The sequence below is a fragment of the Perca fluviatilis genome, chromosome 6 (genome assembly GCF_010015445.1).
Source record: "Perca fluviatilis chromosome 6, GENO_Pfluv_1.0, whole genome shotgun sequence".
Lineage (NCBI taxonomy): Eukaryota > Metazoa > Chordata > Actinopteri > Perciformes > Percidae > Perca > Perca fluviatilis.
Genome location: NC_053117.1, coordinates 43,216,459 through 43,243,763, shown reverse-complemented (window position 1 = coordinate 43,243,763; position 27,305 = coordinate 43,216,459). Strand labels below are relative to the sequence as shown.

The 27,305-nt window shown below is 46.1% G+C and overlaps 1 protein-coding gene and 1 pseudogene across 1 annotated transcript in view; both read left to right on the top strand.

Moving 5' to 3' along the window:
• Positions 1-20,287, top strand: part of LOC120561119 (dynamin-1-like) — a 27,836-nt gene extending 7,549 nt beyond the window's left edge. The window contains exons 7-23 of the mRNA XM_039804069.1: positions 628-770; positions 943-1,078; positions 1,387-1,454; positions 2,066-2,204; positions 2,363-2,449; positions 3,417-3,487; positions 3,598-3,649; positions 5,127-5,138; positions 5,341-5,454; positions 5,748-5,857; positions 7,058-7,169; positions 7,291-7,302; positions 8,047-8,214; positions 8,547-8,633; positions 12,549-12,703; positions 13,049-13,216; positions 19,611-20,287. Coding sequence (XP_039660003.1) covers positions 628-770; positions 943-1,078; positions 1,387-1,454; positions 2,066-2,204; positions 2,363-2,449; positions 3,417-3,487; positions 3,598-3,649; positions 5,127-5,138; positions 5,341-5,454; positions 5,748-5,857; positions 7,058-7,169; positions 7,291-7,302; positions 8,047-8,214; positions 8,547-8,633; positions 12,549-12,703; positions 13,049-13,216; positions 19,611-19,671 — 1,695 coding nt within the window. The 3' untranslated portion in view covers positions 19,672-20,287. The remainder of the gene's footprint in view (positions 1-627; positions 771-942; positions 1,079-1,386; positions 1,455-2,065; positions 2,205-2,362; positions 2,450-3,416; positions 3,488-3,597; positions 3,650-5,126; positions 5,139-5,340; positions 5,455-5,747; positions 5,858-7,057; positions 7,170-7,290; positions 7,303-8,046; positions 8,215-8,546; positions 8,634-12,548; positions 12,704-13,048; positions 13,217-19,610) is intronic.
• Positions 20,288-24,843: 4,556 nt separating this feature from the next.
• LOC120561118 overlaps positions 24,844-27,305 on the top strand; it is a 30,210-nt pseudogene continuing 27,748 nt past the window's right edge.

Sequence of the window (27,305 nt, the reverse complement as noted above, 5' to 3'; positions counted from 1 at the left end):
GCTGTAAGAAGGCCCTAAGAAAGGTCATCTAAAGGCTTTAAGAAGGTCATAAGAAAGGCCCTAAGAAAGGTCATCTAAAGCTTTTAAGAAGGCCCTAAGAAAGGCCCTGAGAAAGGTCCTCTAAAGGCTTTAAGAAGGCCATAAGAAAGGCCCTAAGAAGGTCTGCTAAAGGCGTCTTTATGACCTCTGAAGGGAGAAGGATCTAGCTGCAGAGCTCCAGGATCGGGCCCACCTCTTTATGGGACCCTTGGGTCCCTGAGAGGACAAGGCAGTGTCATAGGAAATTGTGAACACCAGAGACAATACGATCAGTAGTTTAGAGACGCCACACAACATCCACCTTGAAAACTTATAAAGTTAACTGTAACTTATAAACTTATAAAGTTAACTGTAACTTATAAACTTATAAAGTTAACTGTAACTTATAAACTTATAAAGTTAACTGTAACTTATAAACTTATAAAGTTAGGTAACCTAGCAGCAGGCCGAGTGTTGATGCAACCAGCTGGTTTCCCAGATGTGTCCAGCCGAGACCGAACTACACACTCAGACTTCAGACAGTGAAATCAAATGGTTGGTGTAACACTGAGTGACGGTAGTAACAGTGCATTTTTCCGTTACCCGCAGCAACTGACCAACCACATCCGGGACACGTTGCCGGGGTTACGCAGCAAACTGCAGAGCCAGCTGCTGTCCATCGAGAAGGAGGTGGAGGAATACAAGAACTTCAGACCGGATGACCCGAGCCGAAAGACCAAGGCCCTGCTGCAGTCAGTACTTCCATCAACCAATCAGTCAATGAAAGGGCTGGATTTCAAAAATCCTTTTCCCAATTCAAATAGATCATCATTTGAATGATCCGAATTTCAGGTTTTTGGAGCGTTTTTTTGATGTTTTTGTGATGTGTGTGTGTGTGTGTGTGTGTGTGTGTGTGTGTGTCAGGATGGTGCAGCAGTTTGCGGTGGACTTTGAGAAGCGGATTGAAGGATCCGGAGATCAGGTGGACACCTATGAGCTGTCAGGAGGAGCCAAGATCAACCGAATTTTCCACGAACGCTTCCCCTTCGACCTGGTCAAGGTAACACACACACACATACACACACACACACACACACACAGCAGACATGTTTACATCACAGAGGACAGTGTTGTGCATGTGCTCATGTTTTTGGTGAACGGTAAACTGAACATAAAGTCATGGTAGTTTAATCCCTTGTTCAATTTATGACAAGCAAGCCAAACGGAGATCGTGGCCTGTGAAACTATTATACAGATAAATAATTTCTGTGTGTGTGTGTGTGTGTGTGTGTGTGTGTGTGTGTGTGTGTGTGTGTGTGTGTGTGTGTGTGTGTGTGTGTGTGTGTGTGTGTGTGTGTGTGTGTGCAGCTGGAGAGTGATGAGAAGACTCTCCGTAAAGAGATCAGCTACGCCATCAAGAACATCCACGGAATCAGGTAAACACATTCTCATGAACGGTCACATGATAGTTAAGTTTAGACACCAAAAAGACTAGTTAAAGGTAAAGGTGCTAATCATAGCTTACATCAACTTTTACTAGCAGTGATTTTAAATGGATTTCTCCAAATAGCATGCCAAACTTTACCTGTCGAGTAGAAACTTCACGACTGAGGCATCAGTGGGAAGCCCAACCTGTGCTTTTAGCGCACGCCAGCGTGTGAAATATTCTCCCAAAAGCTTCAATGCTTCAATGAATGGCTGAAACCGTAGCTCAAGCTCACCACACACATACACCTGAAAGCTAGGGACGAGCACGTACCACGGCCTTACTAAACATATCACCAGAATGATTGACAACTAGTAGGACCAATAGTCTTGATGATCCACCCGGAAAAAGAAAATCCTCCACAATACCTTTAAGATTAGGAAAAAGATTGTGGTTTAGGTTGGAACACTCCCGGGACATGAACACCTGTTTCCTGGGTGAAAGTCTTGTAGTAATAAATACATGGAATACATATGGATTTACAGTGCTTTACTTTTCACAGCTGTATGTAGGACTGCTTGATGAGAACAGGCTGTAACCTCACCTGTGCTCTGTGTTCAGGACGGGTCTGTTCACACCTGACATGGCGTTTGAGACGATCGTGAAGCGTCTGATCGCTCAGATCAAAGAGCCGTGTCAAAAATGTGTCGACATGGTGATCAACGAGCTGGTCAACACCGTGAGGCAGTGCACACAGAAGGTACCCTTCACGTTTATTCTCAATTATTAATATTACATGAGTCAGATATTACCTGTGTGGACCCTGGGCTTCCTGACCTTTGACCTCTGACCCCTGGGCTTCCTGACCTTTGACCTCTGACCCCTGGCTTCCTGACCTTTGACCTCTGCTTCCTGCAGCTGGCTCAGTATCCGATGCTCCGAGAGGAGATGGAGAGAATCGTCACCCAGCACATAAGAGACAGAGAGAGTCGCACCAAAGAACAGGTCTGTCTGTCTGTCTGTCTCAATGTCTGTCTGTCTCTTTGTCTGCCTGCCTGCCTGCCTGTCTGTCTGTCTGTCTGTCTGTCTGTCTGTCTGTCTGTCTCTCAAACTGTCTCTCTGTCTGTCTGTCTAACTGTCTCTCTAACGTCTCTCTAACAGACTGTCTGTCTGCCTGTCTGGCTCTCTAACTGTCTGTAAGGCCGGTTACACACTGCCGGCGTGGCGTGAGCGTGGCGTGAGCGTGGCGTTTCTGTTGCGTGGTGTTTTCTGTCTTTCCCACCAGAAAGGTGTCTGACTGCTGCTGCTGCTAGCCTTGTCTGACACATGGATGTTTCCAATAAACATAAATATATTCTGATCTGATTACAGCAAAGACAACGTCGGCAGGATTGACGGCAGAATAGGCTCCAGAATATTTCCTTCTGTGTATTGACATATTAGAAAATCTATTTTTTTTTAAAATTACATTCATATATCTGCATTTATATCAAAACCTAGAGGCTTTCAAACATCAACATGTCATGACATATAAACATATTTTCCTATTCTATTTTGCCTGGAACGTTTCCAACACGCTCGCGTTGATTCTATTTCTAGCTGCACGCGCCGCGCCTGAGACGCGCGTCTCACGCCGGCAGTGTGTCAGCTCTGACCTGTTACCATGGGAGCCGAAATATAAACGGACACGCCACGCAGCTGACACGCTCACGCCACGCTTCCAGTGTGTAACCGGTCTAACTGTCTATTTGTCTCTCTAACGGTCTGTCTGTCTGTCTGTCTGTCTGTCTCTCTAATTGCCTGTCTGTCTCTCTCTAACTGTCTGTCTGTCTCTCTAACTGTCTGTCTGCCTGCCTTTCTGCCTGTCTCTCTCTAACTGTCTCTCTGTCTGCCTGTCTGCCTATCTCTCTCTAACTGTCTCTCTGTCTGCCTGTCTGCCTATCTCTCTCTAACTGTCTGTCTGTCTCCTCAGGTGTTTTTGCTGATTGACATTGAGTTGGCCTACATGAACACAAACCATGAAGACTTCATCGGCTTTGCAAAGTAAGAAAGTCTGAACATCCTTTGCATGATGGACAATGGAATATACCGTAGATACTAATCTACTGGTCTGTCTGTCTGTCTGTCTGTCTGTCTGTCTGTCTGTCTGTCAGTGCTCAGCAGAAGAGCTCTCAGATGAACAAGAAGAAAGCAGCAGGAAACCAGGTGAGTTGCTGCAGGTAACTCTGTCTCTGGTGGACAGTTATCCTCTGGGGGAAATGGACAACATTTCAGAGCTTCCTGCCGAGACTAGTGTGAGATAGCAAGCTGCACACTGAAAATCTCAAGTTTTAAAGAACATTTGGATGTTTCAACAAGGCAGGTCTGCTTGGTTCTTTCAGGGAATGATTGTAAAGATTTATAAAGAATATGTTAGATCATTTCCTCTCTAACTGGGAGGTTTTATAAAGAATATGTTAGATCATTTCCTCTCTAACTGGGAGGTTTTATAAAGAATATGTTAGATCATCTCCTCTCTAACTGGGAGGTTTTATAAAGAATATGTTAGATCATCTCCTCTCTAACTGGGAGGTTTTATAAAGAATATGTTAGATCATCTCCTCTCTAACTGGGAGGTTTTATAAAGAATATGTTTAGATCATCTCCTCTCTAACTGGGAGGTTTTATAAAGAATATGTTTAGATCATCTCCTCTCTAACTGGGAGGTTTTATAAAGAATATGTTAGATCATCTCCTCTCTAACTGGGAGGTTTTATAAAGAATATGTTAGATCATTTCCTCTCTAACTGGGAGGTTTTATAAAGAATATGTTAGATCATTTCCTCTCTAACTGGGAGGTTTTATAAAGAATATGTTAGATCATCTCCTCTCTAACTGGGAGGTTTTATAAAGAATATGTTTAGATCATTTCCTCTCTAACTGGGAGGTTTTATAAAGAATATGTTAGATCATTTCCTCTCTAACTGGGAGGTTTTATAAAGAATATGTTAGATCATCTCCTCTCTAACTGGGAGGTTTTATAAAGAATATGTTAGATCATTTCCTCTCTAACTGGGAGGTTTTATAAAGAATATGTTTAGATCATTTCCTCTCTAACTGGGAGGTTTTATAAAGAATATGTTTAGATCATCTCCTCTCTAACTGGGAGGTTTTATAAAGAATATGTTTAGATCATCTCCTCTCTAACTGGGAGGTTTTGGGACTGATTGGTGGGGTTGCTGTGGATGAAGTACACATGGAGATACACTAGTAAGAGCTAATGAGGTGGAACCATTTATCAGCTGATTTAAATACGTCACGTTACTGTATTGTGTCAACAGTTAACTTCATTTAATATTGGATGAGGAGTTTTCTTTATTGGGGTGCAAATGTTCCACCAAAACCAGTTCCTTCCTGAGACTATTTAGCAGAGCCACCGTCGCTGCGTCCAGAGCTTAGTGCCGCCCAAGACAGTTGGGATTGGTTTAGAGAAATGTGCCACCAATGAGGTGATTGGTCCGTACTACTGGGACTACACACGGAAACCAGAACGCTTCGACAACTAAATGTGTTCCCGTTATCTCTACAGGTTTATAGAGATTACAGCTGAAAGATGGACTCTTTGTTCATATATTCCTCTCTCATTCTCACTCTCTCTGTCTCTCTATCTCTCTCCTTCTGCCGCCGTTGCCGCGGCAACCAGGACGAGATCATGGTGAGTGTGAGTGGGTTAGTAATGTCATTGATATATGAAGAGCAACCAATCACAGCACAGCAACTTGAACTTCAAAGTGAAGAGTTCTGAATGAGTGTGTGTGTGTGTGTGTGTGTGTGTGTGTGTGTGTGTGTGTGTGTGTGTGTGTGTGTGTGTGTGTGTGTGTGTGTGTGTGTGTGTGTGTGTGTGTGTGTGTGTGCAGGTGATCCGTAAAGGTTGGCTGACCATCAACAACATCAGCATCATGAAGGGCGGAGCTAAAGAGTACTGGTTCGTCCTGACGGCAGAGACACTGTCTTGGTACAAAGATGACGAGGTAACACACACACACACACACACAGACACACACACACACAGACACACACAGACACACATACACACACACAGACACACACACAGACGCACACACACACACACACGCATGCACGCACACAGAGACACACACACACACACACACCATTAAACCATTTGCAACCCATTTTGCTGGCGAATTTTGTTTGGGGCGAATGATCAGGATGGACATTTAATACCTTTGTAAACACCGTCAGCGTTATGAACATTGTTGTTGTTATTGTTGTTGTTGTTGATATTGTTGTTGTTGTCCTGCAGGAGAAGGACAAGAAGTACATGCTGCCTGTAGACAACCTGAAACTCAAAGACATCGAGAAGAGCTTCATGTCCAGCAAACACATCTTCGCCCTGTTCCACAATGAACACAGGTTTGTGTGTGTGTGTGTACGTGTTTCTGTGTGTGCGTGCATGCATGTGTGCATGTGTGCTGTGTGTGTTTTCTATTCTATAAGAAAACTGTCGCTGCGTCCAGGGCTTAGCATCGCCCAGGACGGCTGTGATTGGTTTAAATATCTTTGTTCCCCTCTAGCAGAGTAGATCAGCGCTGTAGTATATTCTACATGTTCCAGCTGTGGCTGCGTGTTATTCTCAGTCTTACTTTCAGTTTGTAGCAGAAACACACATCATATCGCTTCAGTTCAGTTTCTTTAACAAGGGGACAGTGCAAATTAATGAAACGCATGATTATACACGGGTTGGTAGATGATGAGGATGTGGTCGTCTTGTTTGGATTAGGGATGCACCGAATCCAGGATTCAGCTTCTTATTCGGCTAAATATTGGGCTTTTTGACAGAGTTTGGTCTCTGCTGAACCTTAGACTTTTTTCCCAGAAAACCGAACCCTACGCTTGCACTTGGCACGCTACGCTGGTCGCCGTAGTGACGGCGCCATTGATTACGGGACGGTGTTTACGTAGGTGGAGCGTTCAATGCAGTAGGCTGTGAGAAAGTGGACATGGATCTGGTGAGCAGAAAAAGTTGTTGTTTGGCAGTACTTTCAGTCAAAAGAAGGCCATTCAAGTCCAGCTACATGTTCAATCTGTTCAATGCTGATTGGTCTGGTGGTGGCGAGGACCCTAAACTATACACAACATGGCTGCTGTTACAACATTTGGTCTGAAACATCAGAAAGAATACCAGTTGTGCACGAAGGAATCTACAGGCAGCAGCCAAAATGCAGCAACTTAAGGTACGGCAAAGGAAGGACAGTCACAGCTAAAAACTGGGAGTATGATTCGGTATTCTGTTTCAGATTCATCAGAATCTTAACCAGTGGATTCGGTATTCGGCCAAACTCCAAAAATCTGGATTCAGTGCATCCCTAGTTTGGACAAACCAGAGCAGGCTTCAGTGTTTACATCGTTATATAAAGATAATGTAGAGTGAGCCGGTCATTATGGTCAAGTTAGTGTTTTAAATGCCATTATTATTGTTATTAACAAGTCCGTGTGATAATATAAAGTCCTTTTAAACGTGTCGTGAGAGTGATCGTACTGAGATGGAGGAAACGCTGTACGCAGACGACACTGCCGTATGTTTCAACATTTAATCCATTAAAAACGTTTCAGGAACGTGTACAAAGACTCCCGTCAGCTGGAGCTGGCCAGTGAGTCTCAGGAGGAGGTGGACAGCTGGAAGGCTTCTTTCCTACGCGCCGGAGTGTACCCTGAACGCACCGTGGTACGACACATCGTAACTATAGTATTGTGTTACATCATTAGTACTTATACCCTACTATAAGATATTTATAAGATATAACAATGAAAGTATTGAACTCCATTATGTCTTTTTCCTCCTGCAGGATAAAGAGAAGGTGAGTTCCTGTCTTCTTTTATACTGACAGTGGTTCCTATTATTCTGTCCACCCCATTTAAAACCAAAGAGGGGAGATTAAACCCGTTGACCATGCAACTTTTTGTATTTCTGGGTCAAAATTTATTGTTTTGGTCCCGATAGTTTTGTCCCTTTTTTCAACATTATTTAGTCAAATTTTCCCGACGTTTTTGAAGATTTTTTCAAATATTTTCACTTTATCCGATGTTTTTGTCTGTACTTTTCAGCACTTTTTTATGGGACATATTTGTTGTTTCCTGACGTTTTTGAAGCTTTTTATGGCATTTTTAAAATCATTTTTTTCTGTGTTTTTGTCGATGCGCTTTGCACTTTATTTGACATTTTTGTCACTTTTTTCAAGATTTTTTTATTTGTTTTTCTTTAAATGCTATAAAATTTGATGAAACACCCAAATTCAATGAAAGTAGTGACCTGATTATTTTAATTTACTTGTGAAGACAACTATCCACGTTCTTTTTTTGGACACTTTGTTTGAAAGAAACCCAAATTTCTGATGTGGAAACTTTTTTAAATTGGGTCAAATTTGACCCGAGAACAATGATGAATGTTTGGTTAACTAGCGGCCATGTTGGTGCAGGTAGATGTTGTGTGTGGTTAACTAGCGGCCATGTTGGTGCAGGTAGAGGTTGTGTGTGGTTAACTAGCGGCCATGTTGGTGCAGGTAGAGGTTGTGTGTGGTTAACTAACGGCCATGTTGGTGCAGGTGGAGGCGGAGGAAGCGAGCGGCGACGGGCAGATCCACAGTCTGGACCCTCAGCTGGAGAGACAGGTGGAGATCGTTAGGAACCTGGTGGACTCGTACCTGTCCATCATCCACCGCACGGTCCGGGACCTGATCCCCAAGACCATCATGCACCTGATGGTCAACAACGTGAGAGAGACACACAGAGACACACACACACAGAAACACACAGACACACACACAGAGACACACAGACACACACAGACACACACACAGACACATACACACACACATAGACACACACACAGACAAACACACACACAGAGACACAGACACACACACACATACAGACACACACACACACAAACACACAGAGAAACACAAACACACACACACACACACACACACACAGAGACACACACAGACACACACACACACACACACACACACAGACACACACACACACACAGACACACACACACACACACAGGAAGTGATGTAACTTCCTCTCTGCTCCCCAGACGAAGGAGTTCATCCACTCTGACCTGCTGGCTAATCTTTACTCCTGCGGAGACCAGAACAGCCTGATGGAGGAGTCCCAGGAACAGGTGAGACTGGCAGACAGACAGGAAGACAGACTGACAGACAGATAGGACAGACAGACACAGACAGATACGGACAGACAGACAGACACAGTCAGACAGGCAGACAGACTGACAGACAGATATGCACAGACAGACACAGACAGATAAGGACAAACAGACAGACAGACAGAGAGACAGACATACAGACAGACAAACAGATACAGACAGACAGACAGACAGACAGACTACTGTTGTGATAAATGCATTTAGAGTTTGGTGTCAGTTCTGTTGAAGTTAATGAGCCGTCATATCTGTGTTGTTAATGCTTCCACGAACACACATGATGCTCACCATACATGCCTCAAACAGACCCTGGCTCTGTCCACCAAAGGCTGTGTCTCAAACCGCACACTTCTGTCAGTACACTGCTAATGTGCACTGACCACTTCCTGCCGTAGTGCCCACTTTGGATGGTGTTAGGTTGTAAAAAGTTAAAACCATGCTTATGTTTTATGTTTTAAATAATAAATTGTATGCTGCAGTCAGGTTATGAAAATAGGAATGAAATCTAGAATGACTACTAAGGTAAAAACAGCTGGTTATTTCTCTCCCCCTCTCTTCCTGTTTCTTGCAGATAGATTAGGTTAAAACCAACTATTAACATATGAAGAGAAACGTCTCTTTGAGTCTCCAACCTCCTGGTGCCAAGTCTGGGTTAGAACAAACGAAATGCAAACTCTGTAAACTTGAATAGAATTGGCACTACCAAGATAAACGACCTTTGTCTGTGACCTAGAGTTAATCTAATCAGAGGTGTGTCCTTAACCTGAGAGACTTATCATTCAAAGGAAACACCCAGGTGTAGGGAATATAATTCGGATCCTGAGAAAGATTCGGGACTGCAAGCCTGGGACCCGACAAGGGAACAAGGTTCTGCAGTCCGCTGTCTACAGTGTATTGTTTTGTCATGTAGCATGACTGATTGATGTAATTCCTGAAGAGGAGGCATGTCATTTCAGTCCGCTGCTGGCAGTGTTTCATGTTTTATGTTTGATTGTGTTTTGACTGTCGTTTTCATCGTGTTGTTTTATTAAACCTTTTGCTTAACTTTCAATTCGACCCCAGCCTCTCCTTCCTCCTCAGAAATCAAACGAACACGTCTTTTAGAATTCTTAACAATGGTTAGTGTCGTACCAAACGGAGCACTTATGTTAAAACACTTACCGGAAATGACGAGCGGTCAGCTCGCCTCGCGGTCTCTCAAAATCTGACAAAAATCTTTTAAACTGACCTTTGTTGATCTGAAATGAAGACAGATTCAGACACTACACGGCCTATTTCTCGCTTAAAATGTTTTCAGAAACACGTTTCAGTGAACTATTTTAGTAAAATACGCGATCGGATTCTGAACGAGCCGCGATTATGGTCTGTTGTGAAATCCGGGAGCAGCCAGACCCACGTGACGCGTTCGTCCAATCAGCTGCCGGTCGACGTCCCTGGTCCCGCCCCTTTCCGCTGCGTAGTCAAGATGGCGCCCGTTTAGTGCGCGTTGTGTCCATCGTTCCACACTGAACTTTTGGACCGTTTTTAGGGGGTCATCCTGGTACTTTCAGTGCTCTGACTTTTTGCATTATCTACACTATGTACTTAAAACTAAGTGTTTGAAGTGTGCAAGTAGGCGGTTTGAGACACAGCCATAATGTTATAACTCTGCTACATCACCATACATGCCCCAAACAGACCCTGGCTCTTTCTCTGCTACATCACCATACACGCCCCAGACAGACCCTGGCTCTTTCTCTGCTACATCACCATACATGCCCCAGACAGACCCTGTCTCTTTCTCTGCTACTTCACCATACACGCTCCAGACAGACCCTGGCTCTTTCTCTGCTACATCACCATACACCGCCCCCAAACAGACCCTGGCTCTTTCTCTGCTACATCACCATACATGCCCCAAACAGACCCTGGCTCTTTCTCTGCTACTTCACCATACACGCTCCAGACAGACCCTGGCTCTTTCTCTGCTACATCACCATACACGCCCCAAACAGACCCTGGCTCTTTCTCTGCTACATCACCATACATGCTCCAGACAGACCCTGTCTCTTTCTCTGCTACATCACCATACACGCCCCAAACAGACCCTGGCTCTTTCTCTGCTACATCACCATACATGCTCCAGACAGACCCTGTCTCTTTCTCTGCTACATCACCATACACGCCCAGACAGACCCTGGCTCTTTCTCTGCTACATCACCATACACGCCCCAAACAGACCCTGGCTCTTTCTCTGCTACATCACCATACATGCCCCAAACAGACCCTGGCTCTTTCTCTGCTACTTCACCATACACGCTCCAGACAGACCCTGGCTCTTTCTCTGCTACATCACCATACACGCCCCAAACAGACCCTGGCTCTTTCTCTGCTACATCAAACCAATCCTGTTCTCTCTACACCCCAAACAGACCCTGGGCCTTTCTCTGCTACATCACCATACATGCCCCAAACAGACCCTGGCTCTTTCTCTGCTTCACCATACACACGCCAAACAGCAGCCCCTGGCTCTTTCTCTGCTACATCACCATACAGCCCCAAACAGACCCTGGCTCTTTCTCTGCTACATCACCATAACACGCTCCAGACAGACCCTGTCTCTTTCTCTGCTACATCACCATACCCCGCCCCAAACAGACCCTGGCTCTTTCTCTGCTAACAACCACTACACACACTCCAGACAGACCCTGTCTCTTTCTCTGCTACATCACCATACACGCTCCAGACAGACCCTGGCTCTTTCTCTGCTACATCACCATACATGCTCCAGACAGACCCTGTCTCTTTCTCTGCTACATCACCATACACGCCCCAAACAGACCCTGGCTCTTTCTCTGCTACATCACCATACATGCTCCAGACAGACCCTGTCTCTTTCTCTGCTACATCACCATACACGCCCCAGACAGACCCTGGCTCTTTCTCTGCTACCATCACCATGCACAGACAGACCCTGGCTCTTTCTCTGCTACATCACATACCGCCCGCCCAGACAGACCCTGGCTCTTCATCCACACATACACACGCTCCACAGACCTGGACCTCTTTCTCTGCTACATCACCATACACGCCCCAGACAGACCCTGGCTCTTTCTCTGCTACATCACCATACATGCTCCAGACAGACCCTGTCTCTTTCTCTGCTACATCACCATACACGCCCCAAACAGACCCTGGCTCTTTCTCTGCTACATCACCATACACGCCCCAGACAGACCCTGGCTCTTTCTCTGCTACATCACCATACACGCCCCAGACAGACCCTGGCTCTTTCTCTGCTACATCACCATACACGCCCCAGACAGAAAGATCTGACACATACGTCATGAGAAAGATGAAGCTAGAAGATGCTGTGTAACCTAACATTTGCTATCACTTAGCAATAGCACAGCATCCTGTCTGTGTCCTTCACACCTTCGCCAGGATTAATATTGTTATTATTTCTTACAAACGTTAGCTCAAATATGGCTGGCTAACGTTAGCTCAAACATGGCTGGCTAACGTTAACTCAAATATGGCTGGCTAACGTTAGCTCAAACATGGCTGGCTAACGTTAGCTCAAATATGGCTGGCTAACGTGGCTAACTAAGTGCAAATGCTAACTTAGATCATTAAGTGATAGAAGTCCAGATTTATATAGACATGTCTCTCTCTCTATCTCTCCCTCCCTGTCTCTCTCTCCTTGTCTCTCCCTCATTGTCTCTCTCCATATCTCTCCCTCCCTGTCTCTCTCCCTGTCTCTCCCTCCCTGTCTCTCTCCTTGTCTCTCCCTCCCTGTCTCTCCCTCTCTCTCTCTCCCTGTCTCCCACCCGGTCTCTCCCTCCCTGTCTCTCTCTCCCTGTCTCTCCCTCCCTGTCTGTCTCTCTGCCCCCCCAGGCCCAGCACCGTGATGAGATGTTGAGGATGTACCACGCCCTGCGTGAGGGTCTGAGCCTCATTGGTGACATCAGCACCTCCACCATCAGCACGCCCATGCCCCCCCCCGTCGACGACTCCTGGCTGCAGGTCACAGGGATGCCATCGGGACGCAGGTAACCTATAGCAACCAACGGCTCAGCTGCCACACACACCCCTGAGTGTGTGTGTATGTGTGTGTGTCTGTGTTTGTGTGTGTGTGCATGTATGTGTGTGTGTTTGTGTCTGTGTATGTGTGTGTCTGTGTGTGTGTGTGTGTTTGTGTGTGTGTGTGTGTGTGTGTGTGTGTGTGTGTGTGTGTGTGTGTGTGTGTGTGTGTGTGTGTGTGTGTGCATGTACGTGTGTGTTTGTGTCTCTGTGTGTGTGTGTGTGTCTGTGTGTGTGTGTGTGTTTGTGTGTGTCTGTGTATGTGTGTGTGTGTGTCTCTGCTGGTCTCTGAGTGTCTCTGCTGGTCTCTGCAGGTCTCCCATGTCCAGTCCGACCCCCCAGCGTCGGGCCCCTCCTGGACCTCCCCGTCCCGGTGGACGAGCAGCCCCCGGACCTCCATCTCGTCCCGCGGTGTCACCAGATCCTGGAGCACCCAACGTGCCCTCCAGACCCAACAGAGCCCCCCCACCGGGAGTCCCCAGGTACACACACACACACACACACACACACACACACACACACACACACACACACACACACACACACACCATCATCATCTTAGCTGTCCATCGTGTTCGATGATGACGCTTGTTCCAGGGATGGGGGTGGGAGGGGAGGTGGGTTCAGTGACCTTGCCGCTGGTGCCACTTCTAGTGGGCTTAGAGTCCGATCCTTGAGCCGCACACTCGTCCACACATGGAGCAGGGGGTACCAGATGTAGCAGGGGAAACCAGATGGAGCAGGGGAAACCAGATGGAGCAGGGGAAACCAGATGGAGCATGGGAAACCAGATGGAGCATGGGAAACCAGATGGAGCAGGGGAAACCAGATGGAGCAGGGGAAACCAGATGCCAGGGGGGTACCAGCTGCCCGCTGGTGTCTCTTGATGCGCCTCTCGGATTGGCGGTCTTGGCTGGTTTGGTGTATCTGAGAGACTACTTTAGCACAGGTGACCTGCCAGGCTGATCTGTCGAGTGCCAGAGATTCAAGCTGCGTGAGAGGGATGTTCGCTCGCTTTAGGAGGTCCCTGTAGTCCTTAACGCGCCGCTTTTGCCCTCCGGCGGAGCGTTTAGCGCCCATTAGTTGACTGTAGAGGACTTGACGAGGCAGGCGGTGTTCAGGCATGCGTATGGTGTGCCCTATCCAGCGCAGGTGTTTTTTGGCCACAGCTGCTTCCCTACAGACTGAGTCAGTGTTGCTGAGAATGTCTATTTGGGGGATTTGATCGTCCCAGGACAAGCTGAGGATCTTCTGTAGGCAGCGGATATGGAAGGCCTCTAGGTTGGTAATGTGCTGGAGGTATGGGGTCCAAGACTCTGCCCCATAAAGCAGAGTGGAGAGACATACCGCGCTGTAAACAGCCACCTTGGTGCTGATCTTCAGGTTACGGTTTTCAAAAAACCTGCTGCGTAGGCGACCGAAAGATGATGAGGCTTTATTTATCCGGGTGTGTATTTCTGTGTCAAGGGAGCAGCATGAGGACAAAGTGGAGCCGAGGTAAGTGAAGTGGTCCACTGTTTTAAGTGGAACACCATTTATGTGAAAACTGGGCGGTGTGGGGACGGGGGTAGTGAGATGGGACATGACCTCGGTTTTTTGAGTGTTTACCTGTAGGCCAAAGGATTGGTACAGACTGGATATTGTGTTAAGAGCGTGCTGTATAGAGTCCGGGCTGTGAGCTAAGACGGCACAGTCATCAGCATACTGAAGCTCACAGATTTGGCGGGTCTTTGTCTTTGTGTGGGCCTGGAGCCGACGGATGTTGAAAAGACTTCCGTCAAGTCGGTATTCCACGTGGACGCCGTCGTCATGTCCCATGACACGGTGGAAGAGGCAGGTGATGGCAGAGAGGAGGATGTTAAAGAGCACCGGAGCCAAGACACAGCCTTGCTTCACCCCAACGTTTACTTCAAAAAACTCTGACTGGAGTTCTCCCGTGAGCACTCTGGCTTGCATCCCGTCATGGAACTGCTGTAGGATGTGGAGAAACTTAAGTGGTACCCCAAGTTTGGAGAGGTGTTTCCAGAGTAGCTCACGGTTGATGGTGTCAAAAGCTTTACTGAGGTCGATGAAGGCTACGTAAACGTCTTTGTGATGTTCTCGGATCTTCTCCTGCAGCTGTTTCAAGACAAAAACCATGTCTTTCATGGATCTGGTCTTCCGGAAGCCACACTGTGTTTCTGGAAGCACAGCTCAACCAGTCTGCTAAGCATGATCTTGGCCAGGACTTTCCCTGCGACGGAGAGGAGAGATATCCTACGGCTGTTGCCACAGACTGCTCTGTCTCCTTTCTGTTTGTAAATGACCACGATGTTTGCATCCTTCCAGTCCTGTGGGAGGGTCCCAACTTCCCAGAAGTTTTGGATCAGGAGGTGCAGGCGACGCGTGAGGGTGTATCCTCCATGTTTGAAAACCTCTGCAGGGTTTCCATCGGGTCCAGCGCTTTTGTTGTTCTTCATCCCGGCAATAGCTTGCCGGATGTCTGAGTAAAGTGGTGGGGTGTCCAAGTGCACGGTTGGTGGCAGGTCTGGGAGATTATCCAGAATGTGTGGGTCGACAGGGTTGGTGTGGTCAGTCCAGCACTCAGCTCCGCGCATAACACGGGTGGTGAGGACATCTTGTCCGTCCTTTTGACGGACAATCACATAGTCAAGGAGGTGCCAATGTTTTGAGCGGGGGTGCTGCCAGGTGGTCTTAAACCTGTTCTTCATCTGGAATATGGTGTTAGTGATGACCAGCTGGTGCTCTGCACAGAGGGAGAGGAGTCTGAGCCCGTTGTGGTTCATATTCCCCACACCATGCTGGCCAGTGACTTTACTCCACACCAGGTGCTCCGTGCCCACTCTAGCGTTGAAGTCTCCCATGAGTATGAGCCTGTCCGGAACCGGGGTTTTCTCTTTGATGTTGAGCTCAGCATCAAGAGTCGGGGCGTATGCACTGATGAGAGTGGCGAAGCGTTCCTTTGCCAGGGGATGCGCCATGTCATCAGTCTCTCATTGATGCCGATGGGGGATTCCTGAATGCGCTGCAACAGTTTACACTTCACAGCAAAGCCAACTCCATGGTTACGGCGAGTGCCTTCGGGGACCCCCTTCCAGAAGAAGTTGTACCCAGCACCAAACTCTGTCAGGGAGTCCTCCCCATGCAGTCTGGTCTCGCGGAGAGCTGCTATGTCGATGTTGTACCTTGCGAGCTCCAGGGCCACCAGTGCTGTCCTACAGTGGGGCCTGTCAGGAGTTACGGCCAAGTCCAGCAGTGTGGAAACATTCCACGAAGCAATGCTTAGCTTATTTTTCACTTTGATTTTTCGGAGCAAGGAGTTTGCGCATGGATAAGGATTAAGGTGAGGGTGTGGGTTCACAGACCACACTCCCACCATGTCCTTGGCAGGTCTGGGTCAGGATCCAGTGTCATGGAGACCACAACGACTGGGGACCCAGCACTGCTGCAGCCTTCATCTGTCTTCACAGCCGTTGTGATGCTCCATTTAAGTCAGCCATCATCCTCCGCCTATTCCGCCGTTGAGGTCTTGTGTCTTTTTTTCAGGGTGTGCTGCCTTACCCCACAGTCACATTAGCTACAAAAGAGAGCGACATGCACTCGCTTGTGGGCGCTCCTGGGCGTGCCTAGCCTACTCCTGGTTGCTTGGCAACAGTAAACAGAAATTCTCCGGTGCTACCTTCAAGCACGTCTTAAAAGTTACTTCAGAGGTATTGTTAAGTCACAAGGATTTAAAAAGTATTTATTTCTCGATAAAATTAACATAATATATGAGATTAAATGCCAAACTTATCAGATATATACAGAAATACGATGTCCTGAAGCATTTTCCGCCATCTTGAATTATTTTCTTCGACTCGAGCCACTGACCTACGTCACGCTGCCCCTTCACTCCGATTGGCTGTCGCTTTGTCGCATCGCTCAGCATTTACACAAAATAGACTTCTGGTCTATTTTGGCCCCGCCTTGCTCGTGACAGCGGCGAGCTCGTCGCTTGTCGCTGGCAAACGTCCCCTCCCGTTGAAAATGAATGGCAGCCTGTCGCTTTGTCTCTGTCTCTTGTAGCTAATGTGACTGAGGGGTTAGCCTTTGCCTCTATAGGGCTACCCCACAAGGCAGTGGGACTATTTACCCATAGCTAGGGCAGTGGTTGGCGGGTGTCAGGGCGTGTCCACTGCTTGGTGGGCCTGCACACTGCGCCTCTGGGGCCCACTGCTGCTCCCAGATCCCATACAGTTCAGCCTGGGTCCACTAGGGCCCAGTTCAGCCTGGGTCCACTAGGGCCCAGTTACCGTGTGTGGCCGCGAGGAGGCACTGTAGGAGTCTTGGCGGTGGAGAGGCTATGTACCGACAGGAAGAGACTTACGCACTCGCTCCACTTTTTGCCCTTGCACAAGGGCTAGTCGGTGGCAGTAGCTGTAAGCAGAATGTAGCAAGCAGAAGCAGTAACGACTAAACTGCTAAACTACAGGCACTACTATCCCAGTACTACTGTACTGACGCATCACACACACCCTGTGTATTTGGACACACAGACACACACACAGAGACACATATGTAAATAAGGATTATTTAACAGGATTCTTCGTTGACTTCTGTAATGTTGTATTTATTGAACTCCTTCAGCTGGGACCTTCCTCTTAAATATGTTTAATTACTATTAAATAATAACCCAAAATATGATGACGAAGGCAGACTGAGAGTTATCTTAGTGATTGCCGTGGTAACATGATGTAACTGCTCATTAGAACCAGACTCCATGTAAAGAGAGGCAGGTTTTACATCCTCTGGTTCTCTGGTAGAACAAAAGCAGCGATCCACAAATTATCTGCTCAGACATGTCTCATTCTTCTTCTCTTCTCCCTCCCTCTGCTCATTCTTCTTCTCTCCTTCCTCCCTCTGCTCATTCTTCTCTTCTTCCTCCCTCTGCTCATTCTTCTTCTCTTCTTCCTCCCTCTGCTCATTCTTCTCTTCTTCCTCCCTCTGCTCATTCTTCTTCTCTCCTTCCTCCCTCTGCTCATTCTTCTCTTCTTCCTCCCTCTGCTCATTCTTCTTCTCTCCTTCCTCCCTCTGCTCATTCTTCTCTTCTTCCTCCCTCTGCTCATTCTTCTTCTCTTCTTCCTCCCTCTGCTCATTCTTCTCTCCATCCTGTCACACTAAAATCAGTTTCATCTCAGAGTCCAGGACGTTTAGCCTAGCTTAGCATAAAGACTGGAAGCAGAGGGAACTGTTAGCCTAGCTTAGTTTTGCAGTTCCCCTGCTTCTAGTCTTTGTGCTAAGCTAGGCTAAACGTCCTGGACAAACTGTCATCACCTTTACATCCACCTGGAGCCATGTCTGTCTGTCTGTCTGTATCTGTCTGTCTTTCTGTATCTGTCCGTCTGTCTGTCTCTCTGTCTGTCTTTCTGTGTCTGCCTGTCTGTCTGTAGCTGTCTGTCTGTGTGTCTGTCTATCTGTCTATCTGTAGCTGCCTGTCTGTCTGTCTGTCTGTCTGCCTGCCTATCTGTCTGTAACTGTCTGTCTGTCTGCCTGTCTGTCTCTCTGTTTGTGTGATCCTGTTCTACAGTAGCTGTTGAGGCCAAACAGGAAGTTCTCAGGTGTGTCAGAGCAGGTAGCCCCTCCCCCCCGGCCCCTCCCCCTCATAATGACCATATATGGTTATTCTTTCAGAATCTCTATCAGTGACCAGTGAGGAGTTCACCAATGGTACGTCAGTTGTCTGTGTGATGTCACTGTCTCTCACCAAGTCTGTGTGTGACTCATCGTCCAATCAGATTGCAGTCCTCGCCATGAGACTTGCCCACTCCCCCAACATTGAGACAGAGTGCATTGCGTCATTCTTTGAAAGCCCCGCCCCCACCGGAGGAAGGGGGGGAGGGGGGGAGGGGGGGAGGGAGGGGGGGTGAAGGTTTCCTCTTCGTCTATTCCGTCTAAAAACTGAACTGAGTTTTTATAAGCTTCGGTGTTCAGAAAGCTCAGTTTTGTTGGGTCTGCAGCTCCTAAAAACAGACATAATATAATAACATAATATAATAACACAATATAATATAATAACATAATATAATATAATAACATAATATAACAACAATATAACATAAAGAGGAGGAAACCTTCACACAGTACAAGTCAACAGAGAGGAGAGAGGGGGCGGGACTTAAATGTGCTCTGTCTCTACCATCATTAGCTGTGTGACTGATAGCTCCATCAACCTGTACTGACTGTCTGTCTTTCTGTCTGCCTGCTTCACTGTCTCTCTCTCTCTCTCTCTCTCTGTCTATCTTTCTGTCTGCTTGTCTGCCTGTCTGTCTGTCTGCCTGTCTGTCTGTTGTTTTGTTTGTCTTGTTGTGTTGTCTCCAGTCGGAGGAGTCCTGCATCTCCATCTCGATCCTCCAGACCAGGATCTGACTCCTCCATCTGAAACACACACACACACCACACACACACTCACACACACACACACACACACACACACACACACACACACACACACACACACACACACACACACACACACACACACACACACACACACACAGACACACACCTGAAGCGTGAGAATCCAGCTGATTTATCATCACAAAGACTGTCCACCCTCTCAAACATCATTCAGTGTTTCTCTGTCCTCTCCTGTTGCACACCACCAGCTCCTACAGGCTAGACCAATCACAGGCTAGACCAATCACAGCTGTTGTCTAGACCAATCACAGGCGTTGTCTAGACCAATCACAGGCCTTGTCTAGGGCTGCTGCGTTCGCTGTCGTCTGCTGGAATCAGACCAACTGGCTCTCTCTTCTCAATGATTTATTTAAACATGTTTGTGTTGATTCACTTGTTTTCTTTTCCTTTGTCTTTCTCCGTGTTGTGATTGGTTCCTAGTCGTCCCAGTAAAGGTAGCCCCGCCCACGGAGAGAGCCCCCAGTCTTCTGTGGAGTATTAACCTTTGACCCCGGCGGGTTTCTGTTTCTGTCAACTTCACTATAATCAGCTCATCATGACTGTACAGCAAACACTCAGCAATATTACATGTTTGGTCCAGCTGTCTGTCTGCTCTCTGGAGATTGAGACAGGTCCGCTGTCTGTCTGCTCTCTGGAGAGTGAGACAGGTCTGCTGTCTGTCTGCTCTCACGAGAGTGAGACATGTCCTTCTCTCAGGAGAGTGAGACAGGTCCTGCTCTGAGGAGAGTGAGACATGTCTTTCTGTCTGTATAAAGTTCTGAGGATCTCCAGACTGATCTGTCTTTTATTCTTATTCATGCTGAAATGTTGCATTGTTGAACTTTTCTTTACAGTGTAAAGTTTACATATAATTTTAACTGATGTATTTATTGATCTATTTATTGATTTATTTACAATGTGTGGTTCTTATTGAAATGTGATGTAATATGATGTTATCTGTCAACTTGTTAAACATGGACCCTGTTTTCTCATGTTCTGGTGTCTGACTGGTCCAGTATTAATCAGTTAGAGTCACTAAAAGTTCTGTTGTTGCTGCTGACAGACTCAGATTATTATTCTAAGTGTCTGACAACATTATGGGATGGATCCCTACAGAGATAGACCTTTTAGTTAAAGAGTAAGATCCTTTTAGTTTAACATGAAACAGCCCCGAAATCACCATCACCAAACTCCACCAGACTCCATGTAAATAATCAGGACTTTTAGCGTGTATAGAGCCAGCATATCTCCACCAGACTCCATGTAAATAATCAGGACTTTTAGCGTGTATAGAGCCAGCATATCTCCACCAGACTCCATGTAAATAATCAGGACTTTTAGCGTGTATAGAGCCAGCATATCTCCACATGTAAATGGATGAATTAAGAGTTTATTTCAACCAAACCAGAGTGGTGATTGTTGGAACAGTGGAAAGATGAACCAAGACGGCTTTTGTTAGTTTTATTTAGTTTCTGTCCACTTTGAATGAAGTGTGTTCTACGGTGATAAAAGTCCTGATTATTTACATGGAGTCTGGTGGGTGGTTTTCAGTCCAACTCCGGTGTGATTCAAATAACGGAACTTGGCTTGACAATGAGGCTCACTGTTCTCTGTTTAATAATATTGTTGGACTGTTTTTGACTGTAAGAATCACATGCATGGATTTGAGAATGGGCCTTTCAGAGAGTCCTGCTGTTAGATGTAGATGTGTGGGACTGAAAGGCTAAGTGTGATCATGTGAACTGTCCCTGCTGATGTATTTATTGGGTCTGTGAACCTGTCTGTGTGCTAGTGACCATGTGTCTGTCTGCAGAGCTTGTGTGCTGTGACGTTTCCTTGTGTTCTCATTAGTTTAAATATAAAGTAGGGATGTCCCGATCGGGTCAGAGCCGACATCATATTTATAATATATGGGCATTTTGTAAATTCCCCCTGCTCTGGTGTTTCTCCCTCTCATTCCCCCTGCTCTGGTGTTTCCCCCTCTCATTCCCCCTGCTCTGGTGTTCCCCCCTCTCATTCCCCCTGCTCTGGTGTTTCCCCCTCTCATTCCCCCTGCTCTGGTGTTTCCCCCTCTCATTCCCCCTGCTCTGGTGTTTCCCCCTCTCATTCCTCCTGCTCTGGTGTTTCCCCCTCTCATTCCCCCTGCTCTGGTGTTTCAACCTCTCATTCCTCCTGCTGCAGCGGCAGCTATTCAATATTAAAAAGAAAACAATTGTATCGGGACATCCCTAAAAATAAGTGTTTCTCTGCGGCAGACACACACACCTGTGATCGTAGATACTTCACGCTGTGTTTATATCAATGTTTACAGAATATATGAAGGAAATTATCAACCATAAATATACATAAATATAGATATATCGATCTGTTCAACTGAAATATGCAGCGGCCCAGACTGTAGTGTACGTGTGTGTGTTTGTTTGTGTGTGTGTGTGTGTGTGTGTGTGTGTGTGTGTGTGTGTGTGTGTGTGTGTGTGTAGTTGTGTGTCTTGTGTTGTGTATTTGGGCCCACTAAGACATTAATAAAGTCTGTGTGAATGAAACGCTCGAGTGTCCGCTCCTTTAATTCCATTTTACTTATAGTATCAAATCATAACGAGAACTGCAAGCAGTTATGATGGGGGCCAAGCCTCCCGGCGCCAGTCGCCCAAAGCGTGGCGGTGGGGAGGCAAACGTCAGGAAATATCGAGAGGTTTGAGCCACGAGGTCTGTGGTACGTTGCCGTTGCAAATATCCCATTAACATTGATTGAGTAAAAAGGCCAAAACTCGTCTAGGTTGGCTGTAGCGCCCCCTAATGGCCGATCTTTACCACATTTGGTACAGAGCCTCAGATCGGCATGCCGAACCAGCATCACAAGTTTCATGTCGATAGCAATTACTGCTACAGATAAATTGCAATCACAAATGTCCCATTTGCATGCATTGAGTTATCGGCCAAAACACATAAACGTTGATGATAATGCCATCTAATTTGGTACAGAGCATCGTAGTGGGACGTTGAAGAACAATCTCAAGGTTTGTGCTGATAACATATAATTTGGATTATGATAAAGTTTGTGTTTGGTAGCTAGCTTGGTAAATTTGTTGGGTCTTAAAATACGCATACTTTAACGTAGCAAAATTGTTTTGATAACATTTGGTCAGGGCCAGCTGGATATGCTATGTGTCAGGTTTCGTGCAGATCGGTCCTACAGCCTAGGACGAGTTCAAAAAATTTGGTTTTGCACATTGCGCGATATTGCGAAAAAAACTTCTTAGCAGAAATGGGCGTGGCCTATTTATTGTGATTCAGCTTAATTCAAGGAACACGTGGATGTAAGGTTTTTTAATGTGCGATGTGTAATGTGGGAGTTAAAGGCAAAAAAACATTATAGCGCCACCTAGTGGTCCACATGTGTAATTTGTGGTAGGTGATGTCCATGACCCATTGTACATCTACGCTATAAATTTACAGTTGCTCACATTAGTGTAAGTGTTGAATCCAAACGTGGGTCCCATAGGCCACGCCCACTTTGACCAATCAGTACCCGACTGTAGGGGTGGCCTCAGGAGTACCCCTAGATGGTACCCTCCGAATTTTGTAAAAATCGGATGAGCCGTTCATGAGATATAAACTTTTTGTACTTGTAGCGCTCCCTAGTGGCCAATTTTCGTAAAACGCGTGGAGGACCTCCAGAGGGTCATGGCAAACAAGAATCTAAAGATTTGCCTTGATAGAATTTATTTTGGCCAAGATATGGCAAAGTTGGTGTCTTCATAGTTAGCTACACAAATTTATTTGTGCTTAATATGCACAATTTTTATCCTATAAAAATTCTTTTGATATCTTTTTGTCAGGTCGGTCTGGAGATTCTAGCCCTATCCTATAAACCCTATCCTTACCCTAACCCTAGGAGGAGTTCGGCAAAGTAGGTTTTTGATAAATCGCAATTTTTCACGCATTAAAGTCTAGGCAGAAATGGGCGTGGCCTATATCACGGGATTCAGCTGGATCAGGGAACGCGTCGATGTATGGTTTTTTGTTTTGTGTGGTGTACGGTTTGGGAGTTATAAGGCCAAACGCGTTATTTTCTGCTATAGCGCCACCTAGTGGTGGATTTGTGTCTCCGCTGAGGGTGCAGAGTTTTGGACCAGTCCGGCAGCCCCCCACCATGTACGGTTTAGGCTGTAGCGGGAGTTTCATCAACGAAACAAAAATTATCTCTAGAAAAACAACAATAGGGTTCCACAGCCCTGCTGTAGGACCGCGGTTCCTACAGCCTCGGGCTTGGACCCATAACAGGAGTTATCTCAGGACATTTTACAGATGGATTAGGTCTAGACCACACTCTGTTATTTACAAAGACCCAACAATTCCAGGGTGGAGCAAGGTGACGTTCCACTGCCAGGATTGATTGACGGAAAATGCTCCAGATGTCCCTTCATTTCAGCCAGATGTGCGTCCCCTTCCTCTGTCTCTGTGTTGGCGTTCTAACCTCTGGGGCCCAGTTTTTCAAAAGTAATCCAGGGGGATTTATGATCACGGATTGGATCAAATCTTGGAAATGGGTTTTTCGAAAGCAAAAATGGGATTCTGAACTAAGATCAGACCATGTAATCCCATTTTACATTTGATCTGGATCAAACCTGCCTTTTGAGTTTTTCAAAACTTTGAACTTGGTTTGAGACTTGATCCAAAAAGTGTTTTTTTTAAATGAATGATCACAAAGTCAAAGTTTACTGATGATATATACATGTCTTCATATATGAAGCATGTCACATCTAATGAGATATGGTAAAAAAATAAAAAAATAAAAAAATAAAGAATGTAAAATGTTTCTGTTTTTTACAGTTTTTCTGTTTCTTAAAATTAAAACAACCAATGTCTATTAGTGGCCTCCCTGTAGTTCTTAGCTGAGCCAGCAGGCTACACTGTTGGCTCCATTTAAGGCTCTGGTCAACAGGATTTTGTCATCCTGAAATTTGGTATTTGGATCACAGTGATCCAATCCAATGTTCCTTTAAAAACTGGCATAAAAGTAAGATGGGTCAGGTGATCCTGGATAGCAGAACATGAGATTTCCAAATCTGTATCAATTTGATCCAGATTACATTTTTTTTGAAAAACTGGGCCCGGTGGATTTGTGAGGACTATGGTTAACTGCTCCTCAGATCTCTGCAGGGTAAATCCAGACAGCTAGCTAGACTATCTGTCCAATCTGAGTTTTCTGTGTCACGACTAAAACTACTTTTGAATGTACACACCTTTAAATTAACTTCAGATTCAAGTTAGATTTCCAGTTCTTCTTTCTTTCTTTCTTAATATCATTTTTCAGCAGCGAGTCTCAGAGAGAAAGTCAAAAATAATATAATATCAATCTACTGAACTATTTCTATCCACTCAGGGACTGTAGGAGACTTTACTAGCCTGCCAGTATCTGTGCTGCTAGTTTAGTTTACTTTAGTTGCACAGACATATGACATAAGTACAACCGAGTTTAGCCAAACACAAGTTGATTTAATGAAAGGTTTAAGTTCCTCTTGACTCAGAAACAGGAAGAGTTTGGCTCCCAGAGCTGTGCTGTCTGCTGGCAGCCAGCAGGGGGGGGTGCAGGACAGACAGACAGGCAGACAGACAGGCAGGCAGACATGCTGACTGAACTCAGTTGAGACAGAAAGAGGAAGAAGGAGGAGGAGGAAGGAAGAAAGGCAGAAAGAGAAAAGTGTGAGAGAGAGTGAGCTGTAAAACATGAGAGCAGAGGATTAAAAACTGTTGATCGGCTGATCTCACACCTCCAGCTGTCTGTCTGCCAGTCTGCCTGTCTGTCTGTCTGTAGGTCTGTCTGTCTGTCTGTACACCTGCAGACATGTCCTCCCGGGGCGAGAGTAAGACAGGTAAGCTCCTTCTTCCTTCTGTCTCATAAAAACACTCCCGTCCTCCAGAGTAGAACTGTTTGAAACAGCTCTACAGTTGTTGTTGATGATGATGATGATGATGAAGATGATGAAGATGATCATGGTGCTCTTCCTCTCCAGCCTCTCAGTTTGTGTCTCTCACCATGAGGCTGAAGGATAAGCTCCACTCGCAGAAGGGCAGACGCTCTGAGCGAATCAAACACACCCCGTCCCAGCGAGTCAAGCCAGCAGACCTCAACCTGCAGCACAAGGTAGGAAGGCTCTGGCTGCACCACTGGTGCATTCTGGGAGAGGAGAACCAAACGCTCCGGGTTGTTGGCATTTCTTTAAACCAATCACGATGGTCCTGGACAGGGCCGGCCCCAGCCTTTTGGGGGCCCTAAGCGGAGTCACCTGTGCTTTACGATTACTGACACAAATGTCACGCTATAATGTTACATTATAAATGAATACAGTGAGGTTATATATTAATACAGTGGAGGATTATGTATTAATACAGTGACATTATGTATTAATACAGTGAAGGATTATGTATTAATACAGTGACATTATGTATTAATACAGTGAAGGATTGTGTATTAATACAGTGAAGGATTATGTATTAATACAGTGAAGGATTATGTATTAATACAGCGCTTAGTTCACTTATGCCCCTTTGGTCCAGGGGGACGCTGAGCTCTGTACGCAACGATGATGGCTCTGCTAACGATAACGCCACATCCATTACTATATAATATGCAATATATATATATATATATATATATATATATATATATTTATATTGCATATTATATAGTAATGGACTATATAATATGCAATATATATATATATACTCACCTAAAGGATTATTAGGAACACCCTACTAAGACCGTGTTTGACCCCCTTTCGCCTTCAGAACTGCCTTAATTCTTGGTGGCATTGATCCAACAAGGTGCTGGAAGCATTCTGTAGAAATGTTGGCCCATATTGAGAGGAGAGCATCTTACAGTTGATGGAGATTTGGGGGATGCACATCCAGGGCACGAAGCTCCCTTCCACCACATCCCAAAGATGTTCTATTGGGTTGAGATCTGGTGACTGTGGGGGGGCCATTTCAGTCCAGGGAACTCATCGTCATGTTCAAGAAACCAATCTGAAATGGTGTGAGCTTTGTGACCTGGTGCATTATCCTGCTGGAAGTAGCCATCAGAGGATGGTCCATGGTGGTCATAAAGGGATGGACATGGTCAGAAACAATGCTCAGGTAGGCTGGGGCATTTAAACCATGCCCAATTGGTACTAAGGGGCCTAAAGTGTGCCAAGAAAACATCTCCCACACCATTACACCACCAGCAGCAGCCTGCCCAGTGGTAACCAGGCATGATGGGTCCCCCACACCATTACACCCCCACCAGCAGCCTGCCCAGTGGTAACCAGGCATGATGGATCCATGTTCTCATTCTGTTTACGCCAAATTCTGACTCTACCATCTGAATGTCTCAACAGAAATCGAGACTCATCAGACCAGGCAACATTTTTACAGTGTCCAATTTGTCCAATTTTGGTGAGCTCGTGCAAATTGTAGCCTCATGTTCCTATTGTTAGTGGAGATGAGTGGTACCCGGGGGGGTCTTCTGCTGGTGTAGCCTCATGTTCCTATTGTTAGTGGAGATGAGTGGTACCCGGGGGGGTCTTCTGCTGGTGTAGCCTCATGTTCCTATTGTTAGTGGAGATGAGTGGTACCTGGGGGGGTCTTCTGCTGGTGTAGCCTCATGTTCCTATTGTTAGTGGAGATGAGTGGTACCCGGGGGGGGGTCTTCTGCTGGTGTAGCCCATCAACCTCAAGGTTGTGGCTTCACAAATCCTTTGCTTCATACCTCGGTTGTAACGAGTGGTTATTTGAGTCAAAGTTGATCTTCTATCAGCTGGAATCAGTCGGCCCATTCTCCTCTGACCTCTAGCATCAACAAGGCATTTTGGCCCCCCAGGACTGCAGCATCCTGGATGTTTGTCCTTCTTCAGACCATTCTTTGTAAACCCTAGAAATGGTTGTGGGTGAGAATCCCAGTAACTGAGCAGACCAGCCCGTCTGGTACCAACAACCACGCCACGCTCAGAGTTACTTAGATCACCTTTCTTTCCCATTCTGACATTCAGTTTGGAGTTCAGGAGATGGTCTAGACCAGGGGCCTCATTTATAAAACCTGTTACGCAAGAAAAAGTTGCGTGAAGCAGGGTGAAATTTGTCGTCGCAACATTC